The sequence below is a fragment of the Apteryx mantelli genome, chromosome Z (genome assembly GCF_036417845.1).
Source record: "Apteryx mantelli isolate bAptMan1 chromosome Z, bAptMan1.hap1, whole genome shotgun sequence".
Taxonomy (NCBI): Eukaryota; Metazoa; Chordata; class Aves; order Apterygiformes; family Apterygidae; genus Apteryx; species Apteryx mantelli.
Window position 1 is genome coordinate 43,977,680 of NC_090020.1, and position 14,171 is coordinate 43,991,850.

At 36.2% G+C, this 14,171-nt stretch overlaps 1 protein-coding gene across 1 annotated transcript in view; it reads right to left on the reverse strand.

Moving 5' to 3' along the window:
- KCNN2 (potassium calcium-activated channel subfamily N member 2) overlaps positions 1-14,171 on the reverse strand; it is a 77,875-nt gene that overhangs the window by 18,889 nt on the left and 44,815 nt on the right. The window contains exon 5 of the mRNA XM_067315432.1: positions 5,944-6,085. Coding sequence (XP_067171533.1) covers positions 5,944-6,085 — 142 coding nt within the window. The remainder of the gene's footprint in view (positions 1-5,943; positions 6,086-14,171) is intronic.

A 14,171-nucleotide genomic window follows, 5' to 3' on the forward strand; every position in this document is an offset into this window, starting at 1 on the left:
GACTGCCTCTGCCGTTCGTTCACAGTCCAGCTTACTGCCCTAACCACTACTGCCCCAGGGATTGCTCACACACTCTCTCTCAGGAGCTATTTAACTTCATTTTTGTAATTTTATGTTCCTCCTTTTCTTCATTTTTCTTTACTTCATCTAAAAATTTCATCCCAACAAGACATAGTCGTAAAACAATCCAGAAGAAGTAACTACATTCCTGAGAAAAGTTTCCATTTTGGCAAATTGGTGTGCTGGAACAACAATAATAAAGGAACTGAAAAAATTCTGACCAGCCCAACTACTACTAGTTTCAACTCTAATAATTCAAGCATCATTAACTGTCTTCTCCATTGTATGTTTCTGCTTGACACATCATCCATTTACATTGTATTAGGTTAGAAGGAACAAACACAAACTGTTCTGAACCCTGAGGTCACTTACATTTATTACCGAATTCTCACAGTCAAATGAATTCTATTCTAGCATATAGCTGAGAAGTGGACCTGAAATGCTACCAATCTGCATGAAAGGCTTTTCACATTTTCCTGTACTGTCAGGGAAGTAAAAACCAAGCTGTGTTCTAGATTTTTGAAATTCCTCCAGTAGGCTTCTCATTGACAAAGCTGTTCACCTCATTGCTCTGACCTTTTACCACCAGATACAAGAAATGATAAAAATATTACAGATTCTTGATAAATGTGCAGAATGTTCTAGGTAAACCTTCAAATGGCAATACAATCTATTATCCTTTTACTGCTATTACAAAAAATTGAGTCACTTCTACAGTTCAACCATACTCACAAGGCAGTGTATTAGTCTTAATAATATCTTTTCAGCTCTTTGAGCATAACTCAAAGTACATTTCTGCGTTTCGTAAACAATTCCATGTTTCTGCACCTAACTACAGAATTAAACAACGTAAAGAGAAGTTTTCATAAAAATCCCGCAATGTTTTAGGCATTACAATGCAAAATAATATATGACCTTCTGGTACATTATCCACAGAAAGTTCTATAAAATAAAATAATTTTCAAACATCACCACTGAAATCTGATGTTTACCTTCCTTTTCTTTTATTCAGGAATCTTCCCAGGAGATCTGCAGCCAATGTTAACTCTGCAGTTACAGAATTACTCACCTACATGAGTGGGGTTCAGATCCAGGAGTTAAAAGATGCTACTTGAAAATTTTCTAGAAGAAACAACTAATCTCCTCCTTACCCACCTCTATGATACAACTTGAAGAATACCTTCAACATTTGTTTGCTTCCTTCATAGGTTTAATGAGCTCTCTGGTGTTCATTTTAATAAGAAGAGCATCTGAGCTGCAATTTCAGCAACAATGAGGCCAACATGAAAATCCTGTAGGATATTTACTTGATCTAAAACAATCTTCATTCAAGCTTTAGCCAGCCACACTGTGCAGCCTGTGATTGAACAGTTACAACAATTGCAACTCATCCATTTTATCGTAGGAACATAGGTTTGATCTACTAGTTCTGTCAAGTCTGCTTCTTGCTCTTGGCAGTGCTCTTCAGGAAGGCAATTCTTAACTCTGCCCCACACAGTAATGCACTAGCTCCCCATATAATGCTGCACGTAAAAGCAAAACAGCCCTTCTCAAACCTTGCAGAAGATCTTGTATTTGAAGCCATAAGGATGTATTGCTATTATTTTATCTTGCATAACTACAAAAGCTCATAAAGATATGTAAAAATTATCCATAAATATAGATTTACTCAGTAATTGCAACAAGAATTGCATAGAATGACTATATGTAGCAGGAAGAGGCATTTCTACTTATTTATTCCAAATGTAATGTCTATTAATGGAGCCCAAAAGACCCCCTGTTCTCATATTAGACAAGGAGCTATTCAATATCCTCCATATTCTTCATATATTTTTAATAGTTCATTCATTCATTCTCATTCCTCCCATCCCATAGTCAATTATAATGCCTCTTCCCATAGCTTCTCATGCTTGCTTTTCCTTTTACTTCTACTAGTTTCCACAATCCTTCTTTACATTTTTGCTATCTTCAGTGTACTACTCATAAAGCAAGGAAAATTTGGCAAACCTCTTTGACTTTCCTGATGCTATAAAATAGTTCAGCAGGTGAAAACACTGTCCATGTATAAGCAGTGCCACTGATGTTAATAGTGGCATGAACAAAGTGCTGCACCTGTAGCTGAGCTTGGCCTCCTGACCAGGACCTGTGAGGGCTGGTGGGGTGTGCACTGACCACCACTGCATATCTGGTGGACAGAAAAGTTCAGATGCGTCGCATGGCATGGTGAAGACTGTGTGGATCTCCCCATCTTTTCCATATCCCCTTCTGATACAGAAGATGGCACTCGTATTTCCATCCATCCATTGCTATCTGTGTGCCTACATGATGCGTAGAGAGGGCAGCAGGCACATTCACTATTAGATTTATGGCCTACCTGGTCCATAGTCTACTATTGCTGCCAAGTGAAGTTACATCAGAAAAAACACTGGTTGGTAATTTAGAGGGGGTTACCCAGTTTAGTTTCTCTTGCCAGTATATAAAAAGCATCTGTATTTACTCTTGCCACCAACTCTGTATTGCCCTGTTTCAATACTTTCATTAGTGATTCACATGTTTATGTGCTCTGCAAGATCAAAAATTAAATTGTTCAATATGGCAGAACACATTCTTTTGCTATTTCCCCTCTTTTTTCAAAAGCCAAATGGTTCACGGTTTTCTTTTTGCTTGTTTAATTGTTCTGATATATTAATTAGAGTTCTTTCTTTACTGGCCTACTCTTAATGATTCTCAAGTGCTTTTTTTTTCTTTTAGTGTCACCAGAATGTATTTAAAGTTTATCCTGTTTTCCGGGAGTATGTATCTGCAGAATTTAAAACATGTCACTTGAACCAATGTCTCAAGAGAGCAATAGCTATCAGTTTTAACAACTAGCACAACTTGGTGCTGTCAGCAGACTGCATAAAGTCAACTTCCCTGGCTAGAGCCCAATGCAGGGTTCAACCTGCACAATCCAACTTCCATCCCACAGAAAGCAATTCCTGAGGCAGAAGTGGGAGGAGAGCCAGCGCACACCTGGGCTCTCCTGTGAACGGGGTCAGGACACAAAAGAGGCCCTCCCAGGGTATTGATCGCACTGGTCTAACAACGCACTTGCTACTTCAGATGCTAAGGAATTACATTTTTCTCTAAAAACCACACAAACTGTTTGATTTTACTTGTTATATTCATTTCACAGTTATTCTGGTGTATCTTTTAATTAGACTATCAATCATTCCTCTGCAAATGGAAATTTTAAGTCTGTTCTTTTAGGATCTTATCTTTTCCACAATAAACATGAATTAGTTACTATACAGGTTTCAAAAGAGTAGCTGTTTTTAAAGAATTATATCTAAAACCTATGAGCTTTTTGGTTTTGAACAGATCTTCCAGCCTAAACTCCATTAATATATTCACCATTTCATACTGCATATCTTTCAGATCTTTTACCAAAAGAAATCATTAATTTCAACATCTGAATTTGTCCCCTTGCTCCATAATTTTCCTGTCAAAGATGACAGTTTACCAAAGCAATATTACTGATGTCCTTTAAAATGCAATTAAGGGTCAAGACTTCCCATACTGTTTTAACTAATATCACACTCTAACTACCTGACCCCTTTTTTGTCAAGAATGTTTTCTGTCTCTCTAGGTATTTATCCCAAACTCCTTATCATGTGATTCTGACTGTGTACGTACTTCTGAGTGTTCAGAATCTTAGTGCTTCCAAGGTAGCTGCAGAATTTTTAAATCATGGGAAAAAAAAATAAATCAAAGACATGAAGGTGAGTATCATCTGTACATTTTACAAACCAAATTTTCAAAGGGATCTTGTTTCAGCTGTGAAAAAGTAAAGCTATATATGCAAACGTAGCATACATTAACCAGTACTTTAAGCTTTTCTCCAAAACAATGGAAACAACTGCTGTAAATAATTTTAGACCAGAAGCCAAACAGTACTATCATAAGTAAAATGACAAATATGGCTTATAATCTCACCTTCTGTGTGGTTCATTCACCAGTGTGTAAAACAACACTTGAAATAATTTGGAGAGCATTTCTGTGATTTTATTTTTGCCTTGTTCTCATTGTAATAAAATCAGATAGGCTACCCACAGCCATCAAACCTTTAAGACCAGTCCAGATGCTGATGTCATTTACATCAACATAAACCCGGTAGCAGTGTGAAACCCATGGGTGATTTGTATCAATACTAATATTCTTACTGCACTTCTGCAGGGATTCGAAACTCCTAAGATTTCTGTTGCCGTACGTTTTTTCATACTGAAAATGCCAAAGAGCGCTGAACAATTTGTTTTGAGTGCATATTCAGTGCAAGATAAACCAGCCAAATTCTGGGTTTGTTCAGAAAAATCTAGTCAGAGATGGTAATGAGAAGGGATAATGATCTGATACCTGCATCCCAAAGCATTTGCTTCTTACTTCTAAATGGTTTCTGAGAAGAAGAAAAGCATTATAACAGAGTGGTGTCCCTTTTCTGCACATCCCTGTGGCAATATGTGCTACTTGTTCTCCTCTTTTCCTAAAGAACTTATGGCACTATTTATCCTCTTTGGCATCAAAATCCTTCTGAGAATGAGGAACGAAGGCAAATACCCCAGAAGATGGCAGATTTGAGCTTAGTCACCAGCCTTTAGAAAAGCCTTCCGAGTCATTCCTCTTCAGCCTGTATTTTCCAACTAAATTAAAAACTCTGTATTTAAAGAGACATGCATGTGCCACCACCACCAAAATGCACTAAAAGTCCTCAATAAAGGTCAAGGACCTGAAATCTGTCAGATGTTAAAAATTAAAAAAAAAGAAGCATTTGGAAAGAAATCTTCAACAATAAAAGAATGTATTGATCTATTTTACTCTTTGAACATAACATACATATTTTTATAAATAACGGATTTACTAAAACACCTGTTAAAAAGAAGAACCTTTTTGCCACCATTTTTTTTAGTCATAATCCCAATATACCTGTTTAATAGAAGGTAGATATTTGAGCTGCATTACTTTTATGATCAATAGATAAGAAAGCAGAAACAAACAAACAAACAAACAAACAAAAATAAATATATATATTACTGTCAGATATATTATATTATGATGCCCATCCTGTTTTTCTCACTCACAGGGAAGTTTACACAGGAGCTTTACACAAACAGAAGTGGCAGGATCAGGAGCTCTATTACTTCTAATTTACTGTAGATATACAGAAGTTTCCCAGACATAGTAATTTATTGTCCTACTCCCTGCCAAATTGCACCTGTGGCCAAATGGTGCAATACACAAAAACTGAAATTAGACACAAGATACATCTAATAAATATGTATTGAATATGTATGGACTAACAGTTGCTGCATTTTATCAATGGTTAGCAAAAACTCATAATGAAAATGGCACTACATAAAACCACTTAGAGCAATGAAAGCCTATGGACTGTATGGTATTAGACTTATAAGAAATAATGTAGAAAACTATGCACAAGCACAAAGCTTAAGCACACTAGCCACCACCACTGTTCTGTGCCTGTAAGTAACTTAATCTTAAGAAGCAAGTGTCAGATCTGTAGGTTCGTTATTATTAGTGGTCCAATAACACATGTCCAAAGATAATCTAGAAAATGTGACATCATAACATTTAATGAAAGACTCTGTTGAGATTTTGAAGCTGCAAATTACATCAGGGTGGAATTTGTTTCTTTGTATTTCGTTACACAGCTCTTCATTTTACCTCTAGAGGACGAAAGCCCTCCGTTCCGTAATGTGGAATGAGAGACTGTGGGAGTGGTGAAAGTAAACCTATACACTCTGCAAGCTTTTCTTATGACAGCCAAGAGTTTTGGGACTAATTCCAGCAAACTTAATCTCATATCCAGTAAATAAATTCAAGAACACTCACCATGATTCCAGTGAGTAAACAGACTCCTTTCCCACAGTATGTATTAGGTACCATGTCACCATATCCAATGGATAGAAAAGTTATTGAAATCAACCACATTGCTCCAAGAAAGTTGCTAGTAACATCCTGTTGATCATGGTACCTGAAAAGAAAAAGAAAACAACTTCTTTATCACAAAAACTTGTAGTAAATTTTTGTGCTGTCAGAAAGGGATATCACTAACTGGTGATCCAACTCTTCTTATATTCTGCCATTATTTCTTTTTTAAAAGCAATTATAAGAGATAATATAAAATTCAAATACAATGACATTAGCAGTAAAGAAACAGAAGGTACAGCAATAGCACAAGTAGCAGAGATACTCATGACATTTTATACTTCTGTATTCTGTTATTATTAAAATAGCAGAAACCTTGTTTTTGAATAGAATCTCTTCATGGGGGAGTACAAGTTCTGTTGATCCTCTGCAGTTGCATAAGACATCAGTCTACTACAGATCCTGCTGTCTCAGGCATATATGGAAGTCAGAGATGGATGTGTGGGCAAGCAGAGAGCAGAGCGGATCTCCATCTCCTCGGCCTAAATGTAACTCTGTAATCAGAAATCTAATAACGAACTGGCACATGAATGCTGAATTAAACAACCTAGGATCCTCACTCTCCTTCAGCATGTTCAAGATAAATAAACTGTATGCTATTGTATTCCTCATCACCACAAGATCGTCACCTTAAAAATAAGAAAGTCTCCCTTTTGTGTTAATGTCAGCTATTAAACGCAATTTTCTGATGTGCCATTTGGTGTGTTAGTTTTAATATTCTAATGGAATATGTTCGTTTTCTCCTTTAAAGAAAACAAACTCAAATGAATAATCTAGTCTTCATATTACATATAGACCTAATCAGCTGAGAAGCCATTAGGACATGTTTTATGGATAAAACCTGCTGTTACCACTCTCTCTGTGGGAAGAAAGGCCTAAAGGATTAAAGTAGATGCAATTTCGCTTCCCAGATACAGAGTAGCTCTGCAACAGAGACAATCTCAAAATTGCAATAACCCCTGCAGCTACTGTGAAGCCTCAGATTAGTTATCTATGCTGTTGGATCCTCAAGGGTATTATTTTAGCTAATCCCCAAATCAGTGTCTCACAGTGGGTCACAGGGTACCATGGAGGAATTAGCTCAGAAATCCATAAGCAACCCACTTTCCACTGCTGAAATAATTTTTTCAGTTTTCTTCCTTTCCAGACCTCACTCTCAATGATGGAGCAGGAATGCACAGTAAACACAAAACCAGCCTCAGGAAATTCCCTGTTCTCTCACTTTCAAGATATTCCTTGCAGGTATCTGCAAAATATCTTCATTCTGTTCTTCAAAGTCTCACCTATGCCCTGACGGTTACAAGGACCTACAAACTCTTTGACTGCCAGAGACTACAGTGATCATTGCAACCCAAACTGTTCCACTGGTCGCCTGTACTCTTCTCTCCATTGGTGGCAATGTGGTCTTTCTCACATAATTTATACAAATTTCTGAACATATTTTGTTCTGTTATTGCAGCATCTAGAACAATGCCATAACAGTCCGCCATTGGAGCTCCTAAGGATGACAGTGGCACAAACAGCAATAACCACAACAAGGACAAGACAAGGACAAGAGTAGGAACGAAAACAACAGCAAGCTCAATTTAACTCATTACCACAGAGCTCTGCCCAGTAACAAAGAGATCTGGCATTGCTTTTTTTTTTCATGCTGTACTAAATGTTATGGGTTTTAGTCTTCATTTAATGAACTTTGCAATTAAAGAGCATGAAATATATGGATGCACAGAGAGAGATGTGTTCATCCCATTCAGGAGGCCAGAAGAAAGCCCATGTATCATGCAAGTTCCTTCAGAACATCACATAAGTGCCATAACCCATAGGCTTTGGATAAGCTTCACAGAAATGAGCTAAAACCACAACAGATCCTCTAAAGCTGGCAACTCAATTAAATACAAATAAATGCTTACACAAATACTTAAAGACATTTCTATAATGCCCATGTTTCAGTTCTGAACCTGGCCACTTCTGTATTTCAGACAGAAAACAATTTACCTGCAAAGATGAAAATAGGAAGCGATGCTTTTGGGTTTTTTCCTACATTAATGTCCAAATTGTTACATCCTAGGAAAATTTCAGCCCTACATGGAGATAACTTTAGAAATGTTGATATGACTGAAAACAGAACATTCAAATACAAATTACTGTGCTCCTGAAATAAATACCTGCTTCAGATAAAGAGTGCCAAAACCTCTCTCTCAAACCTTGAGCAATACAGTGTAAAAATAATGGAGTCTTTATGGATCCCCTTTTTTTTATTCCAGAAAATACAGAACTCAATCTATATACAGATCATTTAACAAAGGTGACATAGGGTTACACTAAAAAAGCACAATGATCAACAGCAGTTTTTTAAGTTTCATTGGAGATGTGGATTTTAATTAGTAGGGTCCCTTAGATGAAATATTCATTAAAGCCATCTGCATCCATATTTAGTAGCGCACTTCAAGGACCTGTTCAAATGTTTTTATCTTGTTAGCTCAGCTCTTTTGGATTTCCTACTCTGAATATTTCATCTGGTTATGATTTTAAGATTATAGTTCAGCAAACAAATGATATGTACACTTAATTTTTAAATCATCATCAATACTTATGATTTTATTGTGACCAAAGTGCAAAGAATACTCTGTGGGCTTACCTCCTCAAGCACGGCAATTAAAACGTAATTTCATCTTTCAACAACATCAAAAAAATCCTTTCTATCACAACTGCATGGAGGAAGTTGAAAGACTAACTTCTCACATTTAAAATCCATAAGAAAAACAGAGACAACCTGAAAGGGAGACTACTGTCCTGATAATCTCATACTTTCTAAGACAAACTTACAGGAATGAAGGTTATTTTTGTCAACTTTTTTTTTTTTTTTTTTTGTACCCTGACTCATGATTTTTGAATTTCTGTGGTTAATAATTTTGGTACATGCCTAAATCTTTCTGATTTCCATAACATTACAGGAGCGTTTGAATAGATTTTCAAGTGCTTCATTATGTATTTATCTAGTATGATCACTGAGGATTCAAGCATGAACTAGAAAAGCCAGGGGAGTTTTTCTTTTGACCTGAGTGGAGGCAACAACAGAACTTAGCAGTTTTGATTTTGGCTACACTGTGTCTACCATCAAGTAAAGAATCATTACATCTATATCAAAAAAGGAAGGCATGAAGAGGAATTTCTTAAAAATTAGAAATGGCAATATCATATTTGTACAGCTCTGGGAACAGCTACTGAAAATGAGCACAGGAGACATTTAAATGACTTTGCTTTGGGGAGAGGGGAAAAATTCCTCATTATCTCTCCAACTTGTTTTTACATATATCACAATCCTAAGACTCTTCCATTTTTCCAGGGAACAATAAAACACAAAAGCGGCAATTAAACTTCCCCAAGTTTTTCCATTAATCCAGCTCTAATGTGTTGCACTCAAGTCACCAGAAGGCTTGAGAAAAAAAGTTATTCACACCACTGTATTTTTCAGTTCAGTATTGAGACTATCTTCAACAGAGCCAACTGTAATTGAGATTAGAGTAAAGAGAAAACCCATCCGCACGACTAGCCAGAACAAAGCTATCTTGTTCACTGTCTTCATGAAGCAGCCATCAACAAGTACAAACATTTCCTCATTCTGGCTGGATTTTGAAAGCCAACTTTGATGTAACGAACACCAGAACATAACTACAATGTTCCTAAATTATCCATTCACTCCACAGTTGAGAGCTCTCAAACTTGATAAGAATATACAGTTAATTGGCATAGACACTGTGCAAAGCTTGGAAAAACAAACCAAAAGCTTTAGGAAAAAAAAGAAACTTTATTTTTTTTTCAGAAAACAAGTTCAACACAAAATAAAATCCAGTCATTACCAACCAGATTCCAAAGTTAGAGCCTTAGTTTAAGCCTTAGTTTATAGCCTTAATCCTTAGTTTGAGATTTTTATTTTTATTTTTGATAAAGATGCTGTTGTTTTAATTAGACTCACTGGAAAAAAGTATTTATTTAACTACATAAAGCCCACAATTCTCAGTCAGTAAAAACCAGCACTAGAAACACAGTGAGCCACTTAAAATAGAAGATAAGAGCTAATATTTACTGTGTTAAAACTGCAGCTATGAACAGGCTGATTTTCTGGATCACATCCAGCCTCACGCAGCAACAGAATAAAGGGCCATTTAGAATAGCAGTGTATTGCCCTGAGGCAGGAAAATCCTTGGCTGAAGCCACACAGGCATAAGTCCTATTTATCACCTTTTCTGTTCTTCTCTAGTAAAGAAAGTGCTAGCAGGCAGGTGGTACTAGAGCTAGAACATGCTACTCTCCAGACAATCCTCATCCTGCGAAAAGTCACTATTTGGTTCTCAGAAACCAGCATATATCAGTCCTGAGACTACTCTAATTTAAGCCAAAAAACAGCTGAATGATTAGATCTGTGCAAAAATAGAATGACTTGATTCCTCCTCAAGCCAAACTGCGTGGGAGTTTCACCATTCAGCTCAAGAAGACATAAATATATTCCTCAACTGACAGTACTGCAGTGGCTTGGGTTGTCAAGGCAATATTCCAGATTCCTCACCAAACAGCAGTCCTTTTCTTCTGGATTCACTTTCAGTATGATTTTCAGTATTGTTTTCCTTCAGAATTATGTTCATATTTGATGATGTTTCAATTAACTGATACAACATCTACTTTTTAGTTGCACACAGTTATCACCCATTGATTTAATCCTGACATCTAATTCACATTCATCTTAAAAAGTGATGAGTAAGAAGAAATAAAATATAACATTAACTTAACCACTGATGCATTTATTCACACTTAGCAGCTTCAGTGCAGTTTATTTTGCCTCCTTAGACAGCTTCTGATAACTCTGCACTCTTTGGTTTTGCTTTCCAGGACAACTCAAGGAAAGAACTAAAAAATAAGTTGAAAAGATCACCCTTTCTGTAGGGAAGAAAATGGACTGCTTGTATAGTAATCATACAGAAATTCCCAGTTAGCAATACAATGCCAATCTAGGCTGAGTTTGGTCTTGTTAAGCCTTAAAAACTTCTAGACTAATAATGGCTGGAAACAGGCTCAGCCCATTAAATAAGATTCTTGTCAAGACTCAGTTGAGACACTGATTGATCTAACTAGCTATTAGAGCTCTCCCACAGCATTAAGCCTTTCTGTTACTAAGTGCCTTTTTAGTCTTAGTTAGATAGTAGATACTGGCAGATTTTTTTCTTTTAATATAGTGACAATCACAGACAAGTCCTTTTATTCCTTTTCATTTCCTCTTGTTTAAAAGAAAGAAAGAAAGAAAAAAGAAGAAAAGATGAAACAGAGGCCCCGACTCTGAGACTAATGAAGTCAATGGAAGAAGTTGTACCTACCTTAGTGGATTCAGGATCAGAAAGATGGTTTGAGAAGCAGATGTCACTCCTCTTTTTTTCTAACACATCTCCTGACATCCCCCAAATATTTACAAACAACAGCTAAAACGTTCTTGTCACAAAAAAGGCTTCATGGAAGTGCAAGATACTAAGGCAAATGTCTGGATTTTACAGAGATTCACAACTGTAACAATTCTAAACCCAACCCAAGAGAGAAGGTGTAAGTAAACAGTTTGGATTGCTTCTGCAGGGGTTAAAATGTTAATTATTTTTCTCTTAATTAAGAATATTTGTGGAGTAATGGAAAAGGAAAACTAACAAATCCCAAAGAGGAATATTAAATACAATTACATAACTAGCATTTATGTTATGTTAACTAAGATGGATAGAAAGAATAGTCTAAAAGAGAAAGAATGACAGAGGAGATAGAGAAATCAACACCGAAACAGAAGGGTGAGATGGCATGTTTTAAAGAAACATCATTATGCTTGAATATAAATTGCTATTTAAACATAAGCAAGCAGACAGAAAAGAATTTAAACCTCTAGCTGCTTTCAGAGATCCACCTCACAATGCCTGGGCAACAGGTAACCTGCTAGTAGAGCAATAAAGACTAATTGCTATTTTTTTCCAAAGGGTACCAAACTTCTGTTCAGTCTCAAATGGCCAAGGTTTTCCCTTGTTTTCTTGAAGCTGTAGAGAGCTGATATTCCACTAAGTCAGTATATCTAAATTGGTATACCCGTGTGCAGCCTTGGGAGATGGAAAGAGTTCCCATCACCCCAGGAAAAGACATTTGGCTACAAGCATAATCTGGATATACCAAAGATGCTGCAGTTGGTCTGAACACTGGGCGTAATCCTGAATGTTGGGATGGCAGTTCCTAGCGTTGCCTGAAATGTGTGTCACACACATGCCTTTCCAGAGCATTTGGACCATCTCAGTTCTGTTATTATCAAAAACATTTTCACCTGCCTTGAAAAAATGTGAAAGAATTTGAAGGAGACTCTGTCTGGATCAATTTTACACGTAGAATGATTGGGAACCTTTTACTATTGTAACAGACAGCAATCCACTAAGATGCCATTAACTTTCTTTTCTGGAGGAATACAAGTTTTTTGTGATCCTAAGTGGTCCCCCCAGAAAGGATATGATATAGTGGCAGGCTAAGCATATTTATCAACTTCTCCCCCAAAGCAATTTCAACAAATACACCGATTCTGTAGCTTCTAACTCACTGAGACTAATTTGTTTTTCCAGTAAATACAAACACAGAACAGAGCACATCTGAGGCTGGATGAAATAGTTCCTAGGATGAAATGGAGCTATGACAACTTATAACAAGTTAAGATCTTCCTTACATGTTTTGTAGGACTTAACTCTACCAGCAATGGCTGAGATTGAATTAGATATCTTTCCTATTTCTGATTTCCACTTTAACTATTGTTAAAAAGCTTAAGATTAAATTTTTACAGATGAGATGACAGGAATTCTTTTCTTCCTACTGTGGATTGGAATAAACAGTTATAACCAGATAAAGTTTGAAACATTTTTCTTCTTTTAAATTAGTTTAGAATATTATGTTCCAATTATATGTATTTCCCTGGCTTAAAAACTAAATAAAACTGAATTTCTAAATGAAAAGTGTAAAGAAGATTAAAACAAAATATTGAAACAAACACTGCATTTTGGGGCAATCCAAACACAACATTTTTTAGCTAATAAACATGTTTTGTCTGAAAAAGTTTACTCTCTACCTCAAAGTTCTCTTTGAACAGCAAAGACATGTTTTAGTTATTCGTTTCCTCGTAAAATCATTAAAAAGTTTTTCATTGGACCATGGATGTTAGCAATCAAATGTAGTTGTGTTATATTAAAGCCAATGTCAAAATTTAAGGTCTTACACAGGCTTCTTCCAGAAGCTGATGCCTAGATATACAATGCATGACACAACAACAACATTTTAAGTCATCTTTTTTTCCAGACATTTTAAAAGAACCACTTCTTACTACCAATATTTCCAATTTTCTGAAATGTAAAACCCTTGTATTTGTAGAAGCAACAAAGAAATTCCAGACTCAGAAAACTTGGACCTGAACATAAACATACTTTTTTTCACAGCAGCATAATAGCTGGAACATATTTCAGATACACATGAACTGCTCTTCATGGTTTTATTACAATTTTTTTAACTTATCCAAAGAGCCCATGCATTATTTGACTAGCAATAAGAACTCATTCCTCAAAGAAAATCATATAAGAATTATTTCATATTTGGTTTTTAGTGAAGTAAATACTAGGTTTTATGCCACTGCTGACCTGTGCATTGATTTTGCATAAACAGATAACATTTATTCTAACAAGTTACCCTCAGATAAATCACACCAAAAGGCTTCATCCAGTAAAGTCCTTCCTCAGTATTCTTTATGTATCCCAAAGTGAAGATGTCTTTAATTTCTCTCTACTATGTCCACTCCTCTATGAGGACTTTTCTCTATGATGGGCAAGAAGTATGGCCGGACTTCTTGGGAAAGAAGTCCCCACAGACAGAGGCAAGAACAGGAGATGCTTGCCCAGTGCCCATTCGCCATGAACGCGCATGACTCTCTTATGTGTGTCCCGATTTCCTAAGGAGAAACATTCTTTTCCTCATATTTTCCCCATGAATATGAACAATGCTGTAGTTTCAAAAGGCCTTAGGTTATATGAAAATTCTAAGGTCTTATTAAAGCTTTAAAATTGGTTTGTTCGAAAAGGATTTCT